General features: G+C 38.3%; 1 protein-coding gene across 1 annotated transcript in view; it reads right to left on the bottom strand.

Annotated features, from left to right (window-relative positions):
* RELN (reelin) overlaps positions 1-24262 on the bottom strand; it is a 274215-nt gene that overhangs the window by 171222 nt on the left and 78731 nt on the right. Inside the window, exon 3 of the mRNA XM_062490818.1 lies at positions 23402-23537. Within this exon, the coding sequence (XP_062346802.1) occupies positions 23402-23537 (136 nt within the window). The remainder of the gene's footprint in view (positions 1-23401; positions 23538-24262) is intronic.

Below are 24262 nucleotides of genomic sequence, written 5' to 3'. Positions count from 1 at the left end.
GAGAGATGATGTTGTGCAGCCCTGGCAGGAGCCCTGGTTGTACTAGAGAAAGAGGGGAAGTTATTTGGGGCCTTTAGAGGTATTGAAAGCAAGATTGAGGTGTGGTGTGAGGCCCCTGGAAGTACTATGCTGTGGGTGCTATTGGGGTTTAGTGTCCAAAGATGCTGGAAACTTGGATTCATGGATTCTGCTGCTCACAGTACAATTTGGCTTTTCTTCAATAGGCTCTTTTTTCAGAGATGCCCATTAGAGGGCTGGTTTAGGACTGGGAATGAGACAATCAGACACATGGATGCCTAAATCACATCCAGCCTTTCCCACCTCAACCAGAGAGATTGAATTTAAAAGAGAAAAATCTGTTTTCTGTGTCCTTCCAAAACTAGTCCTGTCCTCCAGCCCTGCTTTCCAAACCAGCAAGTTTTAGCAGCTTTCAGGGCTGAGCAAAGAGCTGAGCTCCCCTTGCAGGGTGTTAGCTCAGCATCCCTTGGTGCTGGCTTCCAGCTGTGCTGTGGCCACAGCTGGGGTCAGGACCCACCTGGCCTGCCCAGAGACTCACCATCACACTCCAGAGAAGACCATTAAAAAATCCAGTCTGGAAGGGACCTCGGGAGGTCTGCAGACCAACCTTCTGCTCAAAGCAGGGTCAGCTACACCAGTAAAACACAGCTCTGCTACACCTTCTACCACATTGCCTAAGAGCACACCAAGGCTTACAGTTCCAGTATTTGTGAATGCTTTTGCATAATAAAATAATAATAGGATTATCAAAATTGTCTTAAATGAAATCTGAACTTCACCTTGACTTGGTCAGTCACTTGACACAGGCATAAATATGCTGAATTTACAACTCATTTGGACAGCAGCCTCCCATATAATATACTGTTCCAACAATAATGAGTTTGAATCCGTTTCTCACTAGGAAACAATCCATGATTTGTCTTGCTCAGAAACAAATTACCTGCTAAGCTACATTGCTACAGTATCTCCTTTAGATACGGTGTGGATAACAATCCTTTAAACCCTTTATTAAAAAAGACATTGAAGTCTAAAACCTTTCTCTTAGACTAAAGTAATAATGAAGAGATTTATAATCCTAACCTCGAAAGAAACATGAGTAACAGAGAGCCTAAGCAACAATTTAAGTACTTGCAGGATAGATGGCTGCTCTTGCTTTTTTTTTACTGACTAATTTTTCCTGAGCATAGATTTGTTTTCAGAAGTCTCTGGCAGAATGAGCACAACACTAGAATGAATCTTTGTAGGAAAATATCCTGTTGATGCTCCGAGATTCTTTGGCACCAACACTGGCATCCCTATGTCCCTGGTGAACAAAAAAATGGTGATACTGGGTGAAACAGAACCAGACTTCAAATCTCCATTTATTTGCTAATGACAGTTTCCTACCAAAATGAATATGTTGGGAATTCAATTCAGTAAAGTTGCCAGGAAGGTGAACTTTTCAAATACACACAAATAATTATTGCTTTTTTTACATGTAATATTGCTTGGGAGCTCAAATTCCCCTGCCTGGAATCCCAAATTCCAAGTACTACAGATGAAGGCATTCATTGGAGACTTGCACATCTGTTGCTGTACACAACAGAGTGGTGCTGGAAATTACAGAAATTCATCTGTAATTTGTGTAGCTAAGAAGTTTACGGTTGATTAATAAAACATCAAACTCAAGCTAACACTTAACGATAAAAGAGGATCTCTTCTCGTAACTGTTATTCTAATGGGGCTTTCAGAGTCATACAATTTTTAAGATTTTGTGAAAGTACTGCACCAAGTAAATAAAAACAAAAAATATGGGTTTGTTCTTGCAAACCTCTCCTCCTCAACTGAGGAACTGGGCAGGAGGTCCACTGTTGCAACAGTCCTCTACTCTTATGGAAGGGACACTTCCCATGAGCTGCCTGGGATAAATTCACAAGTGTCAGGGTAAACTGAGGAGGTTTTCTAAAACCTTGGTTTTCTGAGGACTCTACTTGTCAAAAATATCCAAAGCATTGGCTCCAGACAGAGTCCCCTGGAATGGGAAGCAGTGGCATCATGCCATATGTGAGATAAATCTTCCCAGTACAATTGAATTAAGGATGGATTCCTAACAGATACCAGATTTTATGAAAAGTTACATAAAGGTACTTGTGTACCAAAACGACTACACTGCCACAATTGTAATTAGCAATTTCCTGTTTTGAATGATCATCAGGCATCTGCTGATCTCTGGGGGAAAAAAAAAAAATCCCATATCTTCACAGAGAATGGATGAAATCTTGAACAACTACAGTGCAAAAACAATACAGCATAAGCTAGAAGGTACCTTGTTGCTATGAATGGGATGGATGTGGCAGTGAGTCAAAAGAATTGAAGCAATTTGCTCCACCAGAGGGATGGAACAAGCAGCAGTAAACTGTTAGCTGGTAAAGGTATGTGGATGACAGAGATACAATTATAAGTTTAGGAGAGCATAAGACATATCTGAGTAGATCATCTAAACAATGCTGTAGAAATAGCAACACTAACTATGCTATACCACTTGTTTGGCACATGTTAAGAAAACAGGCAGACTTCATCCACTGGCAAAGACAACTCTATGTTATTCTTGTACAAAGACTGCTAAAATAGTATATTGCAAAAAACAAAATGTTTTAAAATACAGCTGGTGACGTGTGGCTTTTAGCTTCCAGGTGCATCCATTCCTGAGGATCCCTCAATCAAACAGCTCACAGTAAGTTTGGATTCCTTGCATGATATTGCTGCCCTTTTTTAAAGAAAAAAAAAAATTTAAAAAATAGTTTTATTGACCTGAGGCCAATCCCTGGCATTTAAACTAAAGATATGGGTTTACGTATTAATAATATTCAGTGGAGACATGTTAACATGTACGCTTTAGCTTAAGAATTTCAAATGGTCTATTTATTTCTATCTCTCAATATTTATTCCCCTTGACCATTGCTCTGGCTGTATTATTGACTTCATAATTCCTAAACTAAGAGATAGAGAAAACATCATAAATATTTTAGATACTATTAGTAAACCAGAACATGAGCCTTTTCTGAGTTTCCATTCACAAATCTTTTGATCTGTGCTTACCACAAAAATTCAAATGTTGTCTTGCTGCAGGGAAATGTCTTCCTTTTTTGCAGCTGTCAGTAGTGTTGTGTAAAACTGTTCTTCAGTACTTCTCATGCTGACACTTGATCTTTTGAGGAGTTTACAATAGGAACATGGTAAAGAATTTTGACCTGCTGGTTTTAGGAAGCAAGAATGAAACTGCTTTTTTTTTTTTCCAGGCTGTTTCATACGCTTCATTATGCACAACAAAATACATTAAATTTCAGAAAATCTTTGCTTTTCAAATGCTAAGATTTGTCCTGTTGAGTGGGATTTTAAATGAACCACACCTACATTTCTTAATAGTCTCTTTAAAATATTACACATGGTTTGAAAAAATATTTATACCAATTAACACTTCTGAAACTTGTATAAAAATAAATGAGAAAACGCCATTTGAATTTTTTGGGAACATACTTTAAAAAGATCCTGTTTAAGGCCTTGCATTCCTGAACTCAAGAATCTGTATTCCTGGTGTCATTTATGCTGAATGATGCTGTTTCATGATGAATATGGGTGTATTTGGTACTGGCTTAACTCATCATATTTTCCTGAGCCCCTCCACACAGCAGGAGTGTGTATACAGTCATTCCACACCTGAAGTAAGGAGAAGTGATTTCTAAGCCACAGAAAGCACATCACTTGCAGCAACACTGGTACCAACTTTCTCTTGGTCTCCCAACACCATCCCCTCCTGGCTGAGGAGAATTTACTAAAACATGTGCTCAGCTGGAGCTTCTTGCCAAGCCTGAGCTTCCTCAAATTCTTCTCTATTTGTATAAAATAATCCTTCCCAATATGGTCCTCTACATTCAGACATCTAAGATAATATTAAAGACACCTAAGTTGCTGTCAACTTTCATTGAAATAGACTTAGAGGTTCAGAAATAATTAATACAGGGAGAAAGAGGGATGGACAAGCAGCATTTTCACTCCAGAAATACATCCTATGCTACCTTAAACTGAATTCCCCTGCGTGTTTTGACTTTCTTTTTTTAACTGACATGGGCACCTTTAATGCTGGCAAAAAAATTTAATATCAGTGACTGTTTGGAAACTGGACAGTTGCCCAGGAAATGAATCTGAACTGTGTCACCAAGTACAGCAGTTACTCATTTTAGAACAGCACCCTCCTAACCAAAGGACATACAACATAATGAAGAAAAATTACCCCAGTCACTGTTATTGCAGAAGTACTAGTAAATGAAATGAGCTTGCAGTTAATTCTTGCACCATTAACCTCTGATCCTAAATGAGCTCTGTGGTCTTGAGCACATTAATGACATTAAGCAGGTACAGCTCTGTGCTGAGCACCCTTTTGCCCAGCCTAAGGATGCCATAACTAACAAGACATCTATTTTCTTTGCAAAACTGAGCAGAAGGTGCTCCAAACTATCTGCTGCAGTTTGGGCACTGCTGCCTGCAGAGGTGGGAGAGATGCCCCATGTGCTGGAGGGAAGACCTGGAAATCTCTGGGCCACAACCTCCTGAAACATCAGAGCCCACACATCTTCCCAAAAATTCACCTTAACATCACCCAGCACAACAATGGGAGGGAAGGCTGCTTGATGTCAGGTGAGAGGATGAAGCATTTTTGGAAGATTTGGGTAAAACCCTAATGAGAATTTCCAATTTTCATATATAGATATCTTTTGTTACAGAACATTATCTAAGTTTTGTTTACAAAGTGATTAGAATTATTCATTGCAAGTGTTCTCTTCCAACTTATTTTTAAATAAAAATTAAAAATAATCCCAACAATCTCTTCCAGCTTTGTGTGAAAAACTTCACCATATATTTCAATTGATTTTTTTTCTCTTGTTCTAACAAAGTGTTAGAAAATATTAATGAAAGGGCACACAGGATATGGCATGAAAGCTGGGACAAAAAGGCCCTGAAGTCTGATTTCTCTCCTTCTCCAGAGATATACTATTGGTTTTACTGTCCTTCATTTCCGCTGAGAACAAATGTTTAAAATACTGAACAAAAAGAATTCCTTCATTTTCACAAAACATTTTCTCTAGTTTTGATTTATGTGTAAACATTCGTATTCTCCCATGAATGTAATTCCTTCCAGGCATTTAAAATACACGATGACTATTTTGTTAACTCCAATAAGTGTCAAAGAGAGCACGTCCTGCTCCTTGAAGCGAAGTGATGAGAAAACTTCTAGCAAATGAAAGCCCTAGTTCCTGCACAATTAACACTTCCAATAAACTGCATCCTAAACACAGAGATTTAAATCTTCTTGCTTCAAAATTGCCATTATATGTGAATGATACTGTTAAGAGTTCATATGCACTTGGAGTAATAGTGAGGTGGAAGTGCATTTTCAAGTCAGTGCCAATGCTAAATTTAGGCTTTGTAAGAATGTTTCTTTTTTTTTTACAAAAGCCAAAGGGAAAAGAAATATTTACATAAAATTTATTTTAAAAAGTAAACAGATACTAGTTAAATATTCTGACAGGTTTTTCAGTGCTCTGGATTTTAATGTACTAATTCAAGAGACATTTAAAGAGTTAAGAAAAGAGACTAAAATAAAAGTTTATTTGTATTTCTGCTTAGGAGTAAAAATAACAGTTAGAAATACTACAAAATATCGGATTTTTAGAGTGTAATTTATATAGTAAACAACTGTATTTATTGCAGAGAATAGGCAAGACTTGTCTTTAAATTTATAGATTCCCTTAAGAATAGTTTTAAGTATATTCATGCAAATATATTCCTTTTTGGCTTGTGCTAAAAATAATGATAGCATTTGCACCCAAATATATAAAACCAGAAATGTTATTCACTTGACAAACTGCACTGTATTGCTATCTATTATTCTCACAGAGAACATAAGGGCATATAGAGAGGGTCTGAAATGCAATCAGAAGAGGTATTGTAAAGCATATTTTTGACACCAACTAGCCCAGCCTACACTTAAATGAGAGATTGGTGCCTCTTATGAATTAAACATAATTCTTGATTTATGTTCTGTTACCCTTGTATCAAAACCCATAGTTCCAGAGCAATGTCACTGTGAATTCATTTAATGAAATTGATGACACACCTAATGCAGAGAATACAAAGTAACAAGCAGTGTAGAGTACAGCTTTATAAATCATTCCTACAGAGCATTAGGCAATAAATAACAAGCCATTAATTCACTCTAAATTATGTAAAAAACATGAAAACTACTTCTGCAGCAAATTATAAATACTTGCCATTTCTAGTAAAAATGCGAAACTTCTGACCAAGAAATTTTATCAAATCATGACATACATATCAGACTTCAAATTCAATGGGTTTGGATTAGACCTCCTTTCTTTAAAACAAGGCACAGATGGCAAACACAACACATCAGTTAAGTCATCCTCAAGGCAGCCCAAGTGTCCCAAACTGCTTCCAGCACCTGCATTTCATCTGTGGGATTCTCAAATTCCTGACTGCAAAGGCAGCTCTCCCAGCAAATACTAGTGCTGCTGCATCTCTTCAGCTAAACATGAAGCCCCAGGTCCTGAGAGCTCTTGCACTGTGAGTTATCAGCACATGGGAAGCTCTCATGTCCCATGTGTGCACCAATCCTCACACTGCCCACACCACACCATCCTGTGCATGGGACTTAAAACAGCAAAATCTGGTCTAACTGAGATTAGGAAATATTTTCCTTGAGAAAATTGAAATTGGAGGGCAATGAATGATCGGTTTACACATCATCTGATGTTGAAGATTGTTAAGAGTTCTTATGATTGAGAGTCTTTAGAAGAGAAACCAGATAATTTGTTTCTTATGGTCCACTTTGTAGGATTTGAGGAAGTTTTATTTCAAGTGTTGGCTTTTCTGCAATTACTCAGCACGAGTTGAGTATCTTTTGGTCTGTGTCTAAGAAATGGTAAGGCAACCTCCAATTATATGTACTGGTTAAAAGTTTTTGAATCCTTTAGAGACCCAAATTCATATGGTACAATTCTTGAGGTAACAACTGTAGAGCTGGGTTATGATCCTCTTGTCATAAGCAATGTCCTGAACGCAACAACCATAAAAGAAGCACTTTGACTCCCTGGGAACCATATCTCTCCCTCCTTGTTGGATCTGCTAAGGGCTACAAGGCACATGATGAGAGAAAAGTAATTGTGCTAAAATAGCGAGACTGTAAACCTAAGAAATCTGGTTAATGGACCATGCACTGACCATGCTGACTGAAGCCCAAATCTTTCAGAATACTTAGCCTGGCTAGTCAAAAAACAGGGAAAAAAGCAATCTGACAACTTGTGTGCTATTGAACTTAGGGTGTCTCTTTTATTCCTCCACTAATCTATTAATAAAAAGGGCAAATTCTCTTTTTAAAAATGACAGTGAGAAAGCTGGAGGCTGAGACTGAGTGCAGGAGATGGACACTGTCCCCATTTCATATAAATGAAGATAAAACCTTTCATGATCACTTTTTACCTTAGTTACCCTACAGTGCTTAATTAAAATAAATAAAATTACTTGGATTATTACAACAATGTGAAGCCTTGGTTTGGGCTTCCCCAAACTGGTTTGGCTCCTCTATCTCTACTCCTCTCCCCAGTAAACTGTAATCTCCAGTATGTCATCTCCTAGCCTGACATTTGGATAGTGGAAATTTGAGGATTGCCACAGGCACAGACATGCCACTAAAACTAAACAAAACAGCTCTGTATGAATAACAACGTTGTCTCTCAAGGGTTTTTACTTTTCCCAAATTTCTGTATGGCAAGGTACTGACTTTCTGCATGAAGTTTTCCCAGGCCTGGCTTAGCCTGCACCCCTACAAGTTTTGCTGTCTCACCAAAAGTTCGCTGCTCTTTTCTGTTTCCCAGACTGAATTTTTGTGTCCCCACCCATTTCTGTATTTCCCAAAATAACCATAACAATACGCCAGTGAGAATCACAGTAAAAAGTTCTTTCTAACTATCTCATCTGGAATTATATCTCCCATTTTAACTTTTCCTTTGAAAAGAAACCACTTAGTCTAACATTGTTTTAATGACATTTTTAGAATAAAAATGTAATTATACTCTGCATATATGAACCTCAATGCTAAAATTTAGCTTCGTCTATCTATAACTCTGCATCAGTTGCTGGGAGACCAAAGATTATGCTACTCACTGTCTTTCTCTTCCTTTGTGTTTCAACAGCCTCCAACACCCCTTTGCATACTAACAGCTGCACAGTACTTTTGCTATTTAATTTGTTTCAGTGATTGTGTGAGCAGATTGAGGTCAGGATAATGCCCTCAAAACTCCTAGTGGCAAACCGCTAGTGTTATGGACATTAAATCTGAGATGCCCACAGCCCAGACTTTTCTACATAAAAAATACACTGACTCTGACCTATCTGTCCAGCTTTGGTCCAGGTTATTCTACTAAAAAAAAAAAAAACAAAGTTCCAAAGAGACACATCAGAAGAAATGTATATTGCAAACATTAGGCATGGGCAAAGCATCAGGATACCAGTCTGTAGAGACCAGGTTCAACTGTAAAATTCACTAAAATAAATTTTAAAGTATAAAAACAGACTTTCTATATGGACAATGATAGCCCAAGCCACTGCTGGTTTTCTAGCTACCATCTCAGCTATACTCCCTAATTCTCACAAAACCCTGAAATTAAGTACTGCCAGCAGTAAAGGTTACACTTCTCATGTTTTGCCTTAGTAATAATTAAGCACCTAGTAATAACTAGTACTAACAGCAATAACTCTGTAGCTGAAGACAGCTATTCTTAATTTGATATTATTTTGCTAGAATTACTGCTGATTTAACTTTGCCCATGCAGACTCTCTGAATCCATGACTCCACATCCATGCAGCAGGCAGTCAGCTTTCTGGGGGTGCACTGTCTGGGTGTGCTGCCCAGCCCTGGCTGGAAGTGCTCTGGTCTTTGGCCAAGTGCTCACTGTCAGTGAATCTGCAGGAATGCCCAGACATGAAAGGTATTATTACATTGCTATTTGTTATGCTAATTTTTTTAAGGGCCTGTCGGCATTTCATTATAAACCATATTTTCAAGGAGCTCATAAATCAACCATGAAATGTATTCTGTGCTCACACTTTCACAGACTGAATAAGACGCAATGACTTGATTTTGCCAATTTAAAGGGAAAAAAAGGGTTTATTAAAATTCTATTTATTAATTTTTCAAACATAACTTGAAAATTTAAAGATATTATTAAAGCACTGCTGAACAGAGCACTGCAAAGCTTCCAGCACTTGCGAACACTGAGCTTCACTTATTCTGTAATTTTGTTACTGTCTGAAAATCTAATTAAACTCATGAAAACGTAATAAACTTAGCTAATATCCCTGTTTTGGCTGAGGTTTGTATCCCTCCCTTTCTCTCTGTCACTGGGTGTTCAGTGCTCCCGAACTTTCCAGATTCACACAAAAGCTCCACACAGCTGAGAGCCCCAAGATGTGCTACAGCCTTTGGAGATCCAGGGCACTCAGAGCTCCAGGACATGCTCTCAGGTCAGTTAACTGCTCTGTCCTGGCTTTGGCACTCTCCCTGGTAGCTCCAGCTGGGAATTCACATTCCAAGTCACATTCTGCAACAGAAAATCCCTGCTGCCAAAAGTGAGACAAAAACCCAGCCTTGAAATCCAGTTTGACTACCTATGAGGTAGATTGGCATCAAGAGCACTGAGTTGCTGATGCAAATTAATTACCATTACCAAATTAAACTACTGCACTAAACTGCCTTTACTGACCTCTGTAATAGTAATGCAATAGTCATCTATATCACATTGAATGACATCAGTCAGCCTCAGAAGTCCATGCTTATTATTTTTTAAATTTATTTTTTATTTCTTCTTCTAGTCCACAGGGCTTGTAGGCAAAAGCATTTCAGAGCTCTGAACATCATCACAACCAGAAAACTTAGTTACTAGTTAGAACTTTGGTAGGTTACAAATCAACAACAGAAATATCCTTACAAATGAAAGTAAACATTCCTGACATATCCTAAACATTAGCAAGAGTGAGATCTATTTTAATTTTATTTCGCACATGCTAAAATTTTTTAACTGCAGATTGTCCTCCTGTGAGATGCTTTATTTTTGTATCACAGCAAAGCATTAAAAGATCAATCCCTAAAAGCTTAACAACAAAAAAGGCCAAGTGCAATCTACATACACTGAAACTAATTACTTTTATGACAATCTACTTATCCACCACATCAGTCTGGCAACCTAATACATGAATTCCCAGAGTCTTAGTGTCTACAGGTTGTGCCATATGGCAGTGCAAAGTTAGATTTAGCTGTGATTTCAGTATCACAGTGGTTATGTCTTTAAAGGCACAAAAATGTATACTAATACATGAGGAATTAAATAATTTTTAAAAATTTAACATTAAATAATTTGTACTTTTCTAAAGTGTGACTCATGGAGACCATAGTGCTCTGCCAGGATTATGAAATTTTTCAGTATTGATGGGTATGTTGCTGCCACAGGAGAGCTAAGAATGAACATCAAAAGACGGAGGAAACACTTGACATGGAAGTTCTGTGCAATACTGGGGAGGGGTTGAAAAAACAAACAAACAAAAAAAAGATGAACCGTTCTGTTAGAAAAAATGCCAACAAGGAGAAATATTTGTGAAATATTACTCATCCATCAGCACAGACAATGGCTCACAGATATAACAGTGCTTTCCAGTCAAGAGACACCTCATGTGGCATTGAAAGAGAGAGGAGGATTGGAACACCATGTCCCCTCCTTCCCATGCGATCCAAGATGCAGATCCCTTCTGGTGGAAGAGTCAGGAGCCACCACAGTGCAGCTGTTGCCTCCAGTCCAGATGGGCAGAGACCTCCCAGCAGTGAGTCACAGCCAGGTGAGGCAGGACAGAGATGTGAGCTACAGACATCAGCTGACAGAGCAAGGAGCAGCTCAGACAGAGCTTTTTTTTTTTTTTTTTCCCAGCCCTTTACCTGCCTGACTCTGAGACTCTTCATGCTGAGAACAAAGTTCCCTAAGAAGTTAAAAGCTCCACAGAGTAAGAAACCCAGGGCTCAAAGCCACTGGGAGACACGCCATTCTTAAACTACATTTCATCATGTGAAGTAACAGCAGAGCTCCAGCCTGTTGGGATGTTTTTTTGAAACAAAAAAGACAAAAAATTTACACATAAATAATTCGAATGATGACCTAAATGCCCATACTGTTTAAAACCCAAAGTTCTGGCTAAGAACACTGGTGATCCACAAAACAGTGCCAGCTCCAAGAGCAAAGGAACAGTAGCTCCAAAGCTGGACAGTTCACCCGAAGAAGAGGTCAGCTCTCCCTGGCAAGCAGGAAAATATCTGAACAGATTTCATGGCTTCTGGCAAGGTAAAATGTCACAGCTGAAATGTCTGCCCTTGCAGAAATCACAGTTGAAATTTCACATGACTTTCAGCATGATTGAAGTGCCTCAAGGGGATCTGGTGGAATGGAGGGCACAGGAGCCTGGGAGAGCAGCTGAGGAAGCCCAGCTCCAGATGCACATGGAGGTTTCCCAGGCACAGGGGTCCAGGCACATGCAGTTTCCACAGCTGATGAAGGGAGAAGGTCTCTCCCAAAACCTCAGAAGGGACACCAATAACTGACCAGCCATGCTCCCACATGTCCATGTGCCCTGAATCCAGGACCGACAAAAGCAGCCTTGGTCACTTCACTAAGCCATAAATATTAATGACCCTTTTCTCCATCTTGTCAGTAATAAACCAAAAGGCAAAGCATTGAGCCTGGAAACAGCTGATATTGGGTCAGTTCCCAGCTTGGTGCAAGCTTGGCCTGAGGATCTCCCCTCACAGAACAGGGCTTTTCCCATTTACCTACGAGCTAAAACCTTCCATTAAACCCTGGCACCACACAGCTTCTTACAGCCAGAGGAAGGAGGCAGAAAAATCCCCAAAAAACAACAATGAAAAGCCTAGAAGATAGAAAAGGGATCTAATATTTAATCCTTAATCCTTCCATGGGGCCAGAGTGTGTCTCTGTGTCCTACCATGTCATACACAGCAGAGAGCTGAGCTCCCTCTCCTAACCCAGAACAGCTCCAGGCAAAGCTACCTTCAGCATTTCAGCTTTCTCCATCCACTTCCTAAAGCTTACATTGTGAGACTTACTGAGCATACCCACAGCCCAGACAGAACAGGTGCCACCACTTCCAAACCCAAATTCAACACTGCAGATGCAGGTCAGGTATCCCTGAGCCACAGGCACATCATGCCTGTGACTGGGTTTATAAAGTTAGCCTATCCAGCAGCAGAGACCAAGTCTGGAGCAAGTATTCCCCAGGCACCTGAAATGGTGAGCATGAAGAAGAGACTCATGTGTTGACCACTACCTGACAATCTCCTCCTGGGCTGGATGCTGCAGGGGTAGCTAATTGTTTTCATTTGCTATGCTGTGAAATCTCCATACTACCTTCCCCCAGAGCAGGGAAATACTGACCATTTAATATTCTTTTCAGACTTGGTTGTGCTTCACTGAAGACATACAGTTACTCTAAAATTAGCAAGCTGAAAAATCCCTAATATTAGTTGTTATTACTGATAAAGGATGAGCACTGCTTTCACTCTAATGTTTTATGAGAATAAACCTTTCTAATAATTGTACAAAATGGAAGAGGAAGTTATGGCCCCCTGTTTTAAATATACTTCAAATAGTTTTTGGTGTATTTCATTTGTTGTTGTTTTGTTTTTAAAGTTCAGTATCTTCTAGAGATGTCATTTTCCCTTTCAATTTTGGCAATTTTCCAAATTCTAAGGAAGTTTCCCAATACTTCACATGCTGTCACAGCATCTTCAAGCCATCTTTACAGCTCTTCCATCATATTTTGTGTAAAGAAAAATTTTTAGCTCATCATTGCAGCAGCTGCTAATGAAGATTTCTAGGCTTTCTTCTAATTGATGAAGAGAGAATGACAAATATTTTAAGTATCCATTAAACTGTGCTAAATGAATGGTGATTTACCCAGAATTTCTATAGGAGCATAGAGCACATCCACTTTAATATCAAGTGAGTTAATTGTGATCAATGATGCTACAGCAGAAGGCAAACGAATTCTTAATGACAAGAAACTTCGCATGTAACAAAAATAGAAGCTAACAAGAAACCTCTTTGCTGCATTTTCCACATTACATCATTGGTAACTACTGTACTGAAAAACCTAAAAGGAAAATATCATCATTTTAAAGACTTCTATAGATCAATGAATTTTACAAAACATAATAAAGTATGGAAAAGAATGGTAAGCTTTTCTATCAGTCTTTTTTACATATATATATTTTGGAAATTTATTTTTAACAGGTATTAGATTAACTAAAAAGTTATCATCACAGAATTCAGGGTTATTCTTTTAGCCACTGAATATGAGACTGGGGTCTCTATGGGTGTCCTTGTCTCACTTTTACAACCCCCTTTTGTTTGACTTGTAGGTTTTAATGTGCATCATAACACCTCTCATCCAGCAGTAAGAAATTCTCTGGGGAACACTTGCAGAAAATAGGACATTGAGTCCATAATTAAAGTAATCTCTTCCCAGGCAGATGCCTCAGTTGGCTCTGTTATCACATATTACAAAAGGCATCTTGAGGCCTATAAAATGTGTGGCAAATGGCTTTGGAGATGAGAAACAGCAATTTTTCATCTAATTTTGATCCATAGACATGTAAGTACTATATTGCCACTTTTTGGTATGAAGCCAAATAACTATTGTGGTTGTTGAAATAAGCTTGGCAGTAACCAAAATTAAAGAGTACTCCAGCTTTTATCATCAGTCAGGAAAGCCTTTTTCTAGCCATCTTTGCACTTAGCAAATAAGCGTGCCATCTCAAATATGCGAGTTAATGCCTACATCTGGACTTAGAAGAAAGGCTTTATGCAGCTTAACTCACCATACATATTCTCTCTCTGTTTGTGTGCTAAAACCATCGTTCAAATTATGGCCCTGACATCTTCACTGCTTTGTCAAACTGTCTGTGATACTGATGGGGAATGTTTCTACTGTTTATTTTTTCGTATTTTTAGGGTGCTTAGGACATTTCTCTTTGAATGTGCAAGTAGGTTCTGCAAAGTAATTTGTTCACATCAGTTATAATTCTTTGCATAAACACTAATGGTGATGGAAGCTGGCTGAATTTTTGGAGCATGCTTTTAGTTCCTGACTGCAGCAATGTGTTCAACGTGGGCAAAATTTGACCTCAGACTACTAAAGTACTGAAAATAAAGACAAATAATTACTTTCTTCAGTTATTCACTGCTTCAAAATTATTATTTTAAACTCTTCCTTATTTTGGTGGGAAATCACGGGGATTGCTGGAGAGCTTCTTATTCTGTAAGACTTTAAAAATGCAGAAAATGGCTCAAGTGAATGTACATTACTGCTTGAGCTAAACAGCTTATGTTGATCTAAGAGGGATATTTGGAAGGTTATAAGAGATGTATTTGTTACATTTCTAGTTAGACTACGAAGATTCAAACCACTCCAAAACAATAAGGAAAAAACCATCAGCCTTAAAACAATGTTACAGTGCTATTGTACCTGTGAAATATGCAATGAAAACAGCCATTAATCACCAACAAGAGCCACAAAACAATAGGTGAAATAATTCAATAATATGCTTTTAAATAAAAAATATGTTATTTGAATTGGTGTAGCATCTTCAAGTCTTCTTCTAGGTAATAACTCTGCTGTAAAACAGAGTTCATTCTGTCGGGAAATTTGAGGTCATGGTCATTCTGAATACTCAAAATCAAGTTTTCCCAGCAGGACGGCAGCAAAAGCTGATCAAATGTTTTTGTTATCTTCAAGTTTAGGCATTCATTCTTTTTTGTTTTTAAACTTTTGCTAGAACTCACCATGAGGAGACCATCGTTATACAGACAAAGAGAGAATTTCTTCCTTGCTGAATATTATTGTGTGTCTGCATCATATTCTGTAGATCAATCTACTGAAATTCCTCCAAAGAAACAAGGTGAGAAATGAGAATATGGTCAGAACATCCTTATATGTCCTTGTCTGTGTACACAAACAAAGCAAAATTCAAAAAAATAATATGAAGGCGTGAATTATAAAGAACTTGGAAAGTGTTGCCTGTGCCTTTGATGACAACATGAACACTCCTGATTGCTCTGCTGGACCAAGGGCAGTGCTCAGCACCCTGCAAGATCAAGTTCTTCAAATCATTTAGTAATAGTCCCTTGCAAGAAGTCAAGGACTTCCCAAAAACAAAACAATGCACTTGACTCCAGCCCATTTATGCACTGGATATATTATCTGCTTCAGAGATGGCATTGAAATGATCAGGCTCTCATCAGGAGACCCCCAGGAGACATTCCAGAGCCACCAGGGGCTTCCATAAAGACATGGTATTGAGTTGTACAGGCTTGTCTGCAGTACTGAAATTTATCTTCCTAAAACACCTTTTACAATTGTCCTGTGCCCTTGCCTGCACTCATGTTTTATGCACTATATGTCTACCTGTAGACAGTGGTTCCATGTATGTTTAGTGCTCACTCTTTCTATAGCTAACATTTCCAAAAGAACTCCCCAAAACTCGTTTGTGGCTATTTCACTCAGCATATTTCTTCTAGGATGTCATTTGGAAATGTTTGTTATTGATCAATTATTACTAGGCAAAAGACATGTCATTCAGCTGCTGTGATACAGATGAAAACCTGTTAGAGGAAACAAAGTGTTGGGAGTGTGTGTAATATGTTCTGTACTCCAGTCATGTTTTCAAAATTAAGCCATTTTGAGAAAAGGGGAAGATAAAGCAATGCTTTGAATGCAACAAAGGTTTATACTGTTGATGAAGTAAAATACATACTGAAAAATCACCCTGAGGTTAAATTTCATTTTTATCAAAATTTGAGAGAGAATTTTAAACACAGTTACTGATAACTGATTTCCAAATTGCGAATTGATGGTCTCATGCACAAAAATAATGAAAATATTGTGCAGAAAAGGAAGAAAGTAAAATCCATTCTCTGCTTCTAGAATTGCTAAATGAACATTTGTAAGAAGGGAAGTAATTCTCACCATGACCATTTTAATATTTAGATAATACCAGTAGAAAATTACTAGATTTCATGCAGGAGGTGCCAGAGTCCTATATGAGGCCACAACAAAATCTTAATAGAGAAGCCAAAGGCTATACTGAGCTTCATTCTGCTGTCATACATTTTAAGTATGTGATATAATAAATTTCCATCACACAAAAAAATAACCCATCCTAATATTTTACGACATTGCAGTTTCTACTCTGGCATTACACATTTCTCTCATTGAAGTGAGCTTTTAGTAGGAATATCAGTCTTTTGAGAGAATATTACACAACAGATTTGATCTACAAGGAAAAAGGAAAAAAATGCCAGATTTTATGAACTTTACACAGTTGCCATTTTTATTCATACCCTTCAGCAGGTTTCAACTGTTGAGCAGCCCACTCATTGGAAATTCTTGACACAGACAAAGTTACTTACTGTTAAGGGTGGTGGGGATGAAAAATTCATTATCATGGCTTGGTACAGGATGCTTCTGTTTAGGCAGCTGAGTCTGTCTGGGTGGGATTCCAATTCACATATAAAAAATCTTAAAATATGTGCCTATATAAAGGTCTACAGGCAAGCTATATAGCTAGTGATCCATTTTGGTCAGTGGAGATCTAGATCTCAATTCTGCTGCCTAGAAATATTGAAATAATTTGAAATATCCTAAGGAAGCTAGTAGAAACCTTCTATTCCTGCAGGTACCTCTCCCTGGATGTAAAACTGAATGTCAGGCCTGGATGTCTGTGGAATCAGATTGCACACCCATTAACCCTCAAGGGCATTACAGACACACAGCTCACATAAACACCTACCTGGAGATAGGCACATATCCTATATCCATCTGAAACAACTGAAAACCCCTTTTCAGGAGTGGACAATTAGGTGCAACCAGCTTTCATCCTCACTCATGGTTTTCTTGCTTTGCTCTGAACACTTTTGAGCACTCACCATCACAGTATCCTTTTCATTACTATCTTCTGTCAGAAAAGTTCCTGAAAACACCCACAATTTCTCATTAGTCACCTCTGTCTGCTTTACACCAAGTAGACAAAACTAAGACGTAACTAACAGACAAGTTAAATCTAATTCTGCATAGTCAGATGAGTCTTTGCTGTTTGGGGTCATAGTTAAAGGAGCCACAGTGATACCATGGCAGCGTTTGCATTTCACTGGAAAATAACAGACACAGATGATGAAGGAGGTAATCTGGGCACCACATCCAAATGAGACCAGAGCCAAGACAGGAATCAAATACTGGCTCGTGATTTTTGGAATATTACACATAATGTTGATTGACGGCACAACAATGCCTCTACCCAGGGAAGTGGAAAACCAAGCAAGGGAGTAATTTTTCTTCATAGTTCCACTAGACTGATACACCAGCAAGGAACAGTTACTAATGATTTATTTTTTTCCAACAAGGCATAAGTTATAAGCAATATGGAAAAATAAAAATGAGTGCAATACTGGGCTAATATTAGAACTACTCTGACTGAAAGAAATTACTGTCTCTTATTTGGTGCTGCCTATACAATCCCTGACTCAGAGTCCATTCCAGTATCACAAAGAGTGCTATGAAATATCCTGCTTCACCCCTTTGTTGCAGTAAAGAGTAGTAAGAGAAATGCAGCACTTATTGAAGCAGGGGGCTTCTTTACAAAACCACAAAGTCAAGGCTATTTGTACATTAAGGTTTCCATATGTGTTATGGCACACTCCTCAACTGAATGCAGAGATTTCAAATCATGGCAGCAACTAGAATGTTGTGAACAACAGTGCATTTCAGTGTACAATTTTGTGTCATCAAAGAATGTGAGGGAGAAAAATCTACATGACCATATAATTGATAGTTGATTATATATAAATGCAAGGGACTTAAGGGACCTCACTTCTGATAGATGCTGTTTTGTGTTTACTTTCATGTTATTATTTGTGTGTATTATCACTATGTACAAACATAATTGTGTACTTAATCTTGAAGATTATCCTTTTTACTTCTTTCAAACAACTGAAAAAACCACAGTAAACAGCGTCTTAAATGGCAGTGTAGCTAAGTGGTTTACCAGGGGAATGTGGTTCCTTCAGACAATATAGACCTTTCCCACCCTGGCTAGAGGACTAACATAGCAAAGCATGTAATCTTCTTGGATGTTTATTCAATATTTCCATAATTATTATCATAAGTTTTCTATAAATGCTTTAAATAGCTAACCAAGTCTGTCAATCACAGACTTTATGTTCTGTAGTGTTTGTACAGCTTGGTGTTTTGAGTTCACACATTAACACCATTGCCAGTTCCTAAAACAGGCTTAAACTTATGGGCATGGAAAGACCAGTTCTGGAACAGGGTACTTTGAACTTCTCAGAAAGTGCTTGTACCTTAAGGTACGACTTATCAAGTCGTAACTTGATTATGGGAAGAAGCATATTCTCAGTGAAAAACACATCTCCTTTCTTGAAAATTTCTTCCAACAGTTCAGCTGTTTGCCTCAGCATTCAGCCCCAGATTTTTCCAGGAGCTGTGCGGAGAATCGGTTCCTCCTGCCTTAACAGAAGTGATGTGCTAGTGCCCTGCCTCAGCCACCACTGCTCTCTTACCTCTGTCCTCATGCAGAGACACCACCACAACTATTCCCATTCCTACTGAGCCATTTGCACCCTCAGCTGTGCTAATCAAGTGTCACATAAGATGTGATTGGGCCTTTTAGTACTTACTAGCTTATTAGACTCTGCCTACAGACTCAGCCAGATAGTTTTACAGAAGTCCAGTCATCTGTTAATGGAAGTTATAGTGAGTATATTGACACAACCATAATTATTAAACACCTGTTTAGTGACAAATGGTTACATAAGAAAAATACTTATTTTTCTAGGTGCATTCTACAGCCTACAATTCTATTTAATACAATAGCTGGAACTTCTGCAATAAACCCTGCTGGTGGTCAAAACACAATATGCTTTTGCTATTTAGGTCAGCTTTACCACTTTTGCAAACTAAGTTAAGCCATCTATAAAACAACAGGCTTAACAACCTAAGACGCAGCCCAGCACGCCACCCTGCTTATTATTATTATTCCTGCTGCCAGGCTGAGCTTTAACTAGGTTAGTGTGAGCTTAGAGCAGAAATTACAAACCATGAAACCTAGCTGAAGGATTATGAAGATAATATTTTACAAATTTGCACACAATCAGAGAAATTACTTGTTAGTGTAAAGGAAGACCTACTATTTCGTAGTGGTAAAGACCATTTACAGATCCTGGCAATTTGCTAGGGAGGCCCTGTACTCGATACCTGTTTAACACAGTCCTAAGTTATTGCTAAGAAAACTATTCTGTAATAAATGATGCATTTTAGCTTTTATTTCCTCAACTCAGCTGGAGGTATCTGTGGTGAAAACACACAAAATGATTACACTCAGACATTCTACAGGAGCACCAGCAGCACTCAGTGTTTCTCTTAGAGGTGTATTTCATAAAAAAGTACTTTTAATGTTAATTTAGTAGACATAATAAGATACTTTGAGGAAAAATCCCAACAGAGTGAAAATAAATTTGCACACAAGTAGTGTAAAAAATGGCTATTGCCTAAGTTTGCACAGAAACAGGCCCCAGCCACCTTCCCCCATGGAGCACAGGAACACACCATCCCTTTTCCTGGTGAAATTAGGGAGAAGGCTTGTTGAGTGAAACACTGAGCCAAGGAAAGATGCAAAGCTCCATCAGGTAAAATTACATTTAGATCCAGTAGTGGCACAGCACTGTGTGCAATGGAAATAACCAGACTACATCAAGCTGCAGAGTTTCGGAGTATTCCAGTGGGGCTGGAAAGAAACTGAGTGCTGTGCTAGCAAGCTGGTGTGAATCCCAATTTGCTGTGCCCCTGCATCTCACATACACAGAAATCAGCCCATCTTCCTTGCAGAACTGTGCCCCACATCCCTCCCCACAGCACTCCTTCCTGCTGCACAGCAATTTTTGTGTGTCCCTCACTGGCTGTTTCAATAACCTAAGTGTGGCCAGGAGCCATTCTCCTTCACTGTGACTGGGAAATGCAAGGTGGATTGGGAGCTGGGAACTGACACATTTACACATTGCCAGGAATATTTCTGGCAATTTATAAACAAATCACGCTGTAGCAGGGAATTGTTGCTGGGAATGTCCAAACTTACAAGTATAGATGGTCTGCCTGCTTACTGATTTTTATGAACCTTAGTATCTTAATATCTCAAGCCCTTTGTCACGTTTCTCTGGTTACCAATGGATACAAGAGCTACAAGGAAGAGGAGGCTGACAGCATCACTGCACAAATCTCATGTCTTAGGGCTTCTGTCTTTTTCAGGACTGGGGTCTAGAAGAGCACACCAAAAAGCACACATGAAGTGAAAGGGAATTTTGGCCATGATGTCTACATGGTTGTGACTTCGTGTCACATCCACAGAATTCCACTGCTTCAGGGGAAGCCAGAACAGGTCAGCAGTGTGTGCAGTTAATAAAAGCTATCTGTGCATCGATAGCAAAAGCTATCTGGCCTGTGAGAGATCTGCCTGGTGAACTTTGTCCAGTTACTCCTGAGAATTGTCCAGGGAGAGGTATCAACACTCAAACATCACACGTCAAAGTTAATGCTAATTAATAACCTTATTATCTATCTCCAGAGAGGTCAGAGACTAATGAGCTGATGTGAATCACAGACATATTGGCAACACACAGTATAGGAAGCTCTCAGCTATACTGAAGTGTTGTCAGCGTCCATAAATTCATGTATATTTTGTGAATTTTATCTAATCTTATCTAATTTATACCTAAGTTAAACAAAAATTGCTTAAATTTATGTATGAAATGTAATCTATATTAAACTTAAACTTTATATTAAATTTAAAGTGTTTAAAAAACCCTTGTTTATTCTTTGCCATAAAGGCACAAAGGGAGACAAACATGATAGAGCTCTTGTATTCAGGGAACTGGGTAAGGTAGGCAGACTAACACTACACCACAAAAATAGCTTTGTTTATTGCAACTTGTGATTTAGTAAGCAGGAGAAACACCAGCTGAGGCAAGAAAGTGTGGGCAGCTGAAGAAAAATTGAGGAGGAGGATTAGAGGTAAAACATATTTCTCTTCTTTACATTTCCTTCAACTGATGATCACGTTTGCCCAGTATTCCTGCAGACAAGTGTGATCCTGGAGTAAACAACAACTTCAGAGAAGCTGAGCCTTCCCACTCTGGTCTGAATTTGTTTGATGGGAAAGCAAACTGATACAACTGCATCATTTTGCTCATCCTCTAAGACAAAACAGTATCACCCATGGAGCATCCTTATACCTCATGTGAGACATTCTGAAAAGCCACCAAGACTGACTCAGGGACCCTGGGAGCAGCTGTGGTGCTGGGCTCCCCACTGCAGGATCAGACCTCTCAGCCCTGCCAGATGTAGGTTTACATCCATGCTGCAAATTACCAAGACAACAATAAATTCAGATTTCTGCTGTGCATGCCTAAGGACTTCACCAACACAGTGCTAAGGGGTGCTAACACCAAAGAGGTGGATTATGATTTAAACAAACAGGAAATTACAGGTTTGATTTTCAAAACTGTTCAGTGCTGGTATAACTCTGTTTCCACTGAAGCCCAATGTTGAATCTTCCATGGATTTCAAGATAGACAAGCACTCATTTCCTTAAAAAATATCCCTTTAATTTCACTTAAATGAGAATCAGCATTCATAGTAGAATTTGTATTTCTGCAGAGTAATTTGTGAGCTCTTCTTCAACAACAGCAAACATGAACAAAAAAACCCAGTACAAGTTACCATGGAAAAAATCACCCACAGGAAAATGAATAACTGGTTAGAAACTGACCTTAAAACTCACAATGGATGGTCACATCTTGTAATAAATACATTCACTGTCGCTGCGCAAGTTAGGACCAAAAATTCAATAATTATTTCTTGAATACCAGGAAAAACCAAAAAATTCAAGAAAGAAAGGGAGTAAGCAAGAGTACACAGAGATGTTCAGGCAGCTCCAACAAATTTTAGCTACATCAACTTTATCAACAAAAAAAGCTATTTTTAGAAAGGAATTAAAGGTTGTATAAATCCCAGAGTTGACAAATTTTCTCAAGGTATATACAACTGTTGTATATACAACAAATGCACTCTCGCAATTTAGTTACCAATCATTAAACTATTATTTCCCAATTTACTGTTAGATGTTTAGAAGAAAAGAGAGCTAGAAATAAAAATGTCTTGACATTGTCATCACAGCTAATAAGTAATGTATCCTGACAGTACAGGCAAAAAAAAGTGCATTATGTAGGTAAGGGGAAATATCAAAGTCACGGGCAAAGATCTCCTGGTACTGGGTTCACCATCAGCAACTTATGTTCTCAAAGAAGTCAGTCACTCATTTTTATTTTTTACAGCAGTCAAACAGCTTGATTATGTGGGGCGCTTACCTGCTATGGATTTAAAGGAAAAGTTTGTTTTGACAACAGGACAATCACAGAAACACAGAAATATGTCTCTGAAATGTTGCAGTTATTCACTTATTGAATTAGGGCACCGTCTGCCTTTTTTTCTTTGAAAATATCAAACATGAAACTTTTTTACTATTGACTGCATTCTCAGTGTATTTCCTCTCTCAAATCTGCTCTATAAAATTCTGGGACAAATTATTAGAAACTACTTGAAGGTAAAAGACATTAATATATATGGTAATAATTCAAGTTAAGCTATTTTGCTGGAACTTTATTCACTTAAATTATCAAATGATAACTTATGTCTTTAAACCAAATTACCAAAAAACCCCTCTTGGTCATTCTTGGTTCATCAGAAGTTCAGGGTGTTTAAAATTAGGAACAGAAAATAGTTGAGTATAGCCACTCTTAAATACTTGCATTTTGTATTGATGCTTACAATATGAATAATATATTTGTGTGATGTTCCAGCCCATATTAAATGTAATAATTACAAGAGTGTGTCAGGATCAATGAAATTATTAATTACTAAGAAGAATCCATTTCTGTTAAATGCTAGACTTCCTACATGCTTCGAAAATAAGAAGTCCCAATATACACAGAAACTCTTCAGGCAGGAAGAACTCAGTATTCATGAAATTGCAGTCTACACTTGGCAGTGTACTCTGAGTGACTGTTTTATGCAGACAGTGTGAACAGGTTAGACAATTTTATTTTCTCCAGGGTGATTATCTGCTCACAGCTTTGTGTATACGTACATGAAGTTGACACAGCCCGTCCCTGCAGGTGGAGCAATCCAAACAAAACTGAGGTTTGTGGTTGGGAGATGGCTCACATGGGATGCAACCACGCTGCACATGAACTGGTTTCCAAACTGGTGGTCAGACATTATTCCTAGGAGAAAGACACAGAGGAAGGAAACAGTAGCTCGTGTTAATGGCTCATTGCAAGGTGCTAACAGACTGAGAAATGCATCTGCCATGTGTTTTATCATGGCAACACGAATGAAAAACCCCAGGGGTATGCCATCAAGTAATTAGAATTAATGCCAATGAAAATACTGGAGCTGGCCTTTGCCTGAGCCAAGGCTGACTTTGCATTGACTACAAGGCTCTGTGTGTTTACTGCTATTAGTCTTCATGAGGCCAATACCAGAGGAATTGTTTGCATTTTTGAAGGAGGAGCTGGATGACAGCTACTGTAAATCAGTTATTCCATTACCTCACTTACACCCATGACAGATCTAAAAGAAAAAAAAAAAAACACCTGAAGCAAAAATCAAAAGTTCTACTTTAATAGGAAAAATGAAGCTCTTGGAGAAAGATCTTATCTCTTAGTAGACATCTATTCGGAAAAAAGAGATGAACTCTGGATTCATGAACTCTTCTGATCTGAAATAAAAGCAGCAACCTTCCACAGTTTTACCAGTATACGTTCCTTTGATTTTTTTAAAAAATTTCTTTTTCATACATGCCTCTAATACATGAATGAATGTAAATGTCATCTATTAATCCCTCCCTCTGGAATTCACTGCAGTTCATCATTAGACAAAAGAACAGTATTTTTAACATAAAACATGTCTGACAGCAATCTTTCTCCCCTTGGACCCCTTCTGTAGT

The sequence above is a fragment of the Cinclus cinclus genome, chromosome 4 (assembly GCF_963662255.1).
Source record: "Cinclus cinclus chromosome 4, bCinCin1.1, whole genome shotgun sequence".
NCBI classification, from domain to species: domain Eukaryota; kingdom Metazoa; phylum Chordata; class Aves; order Passeriformes; family Cinclidae; genus Cinclus; species Cinclus cinclus.
Note: the sequence above shows the minus strand (reverse complement) of the source record. Positions and strands in the feature narration are given on the sequence as shown.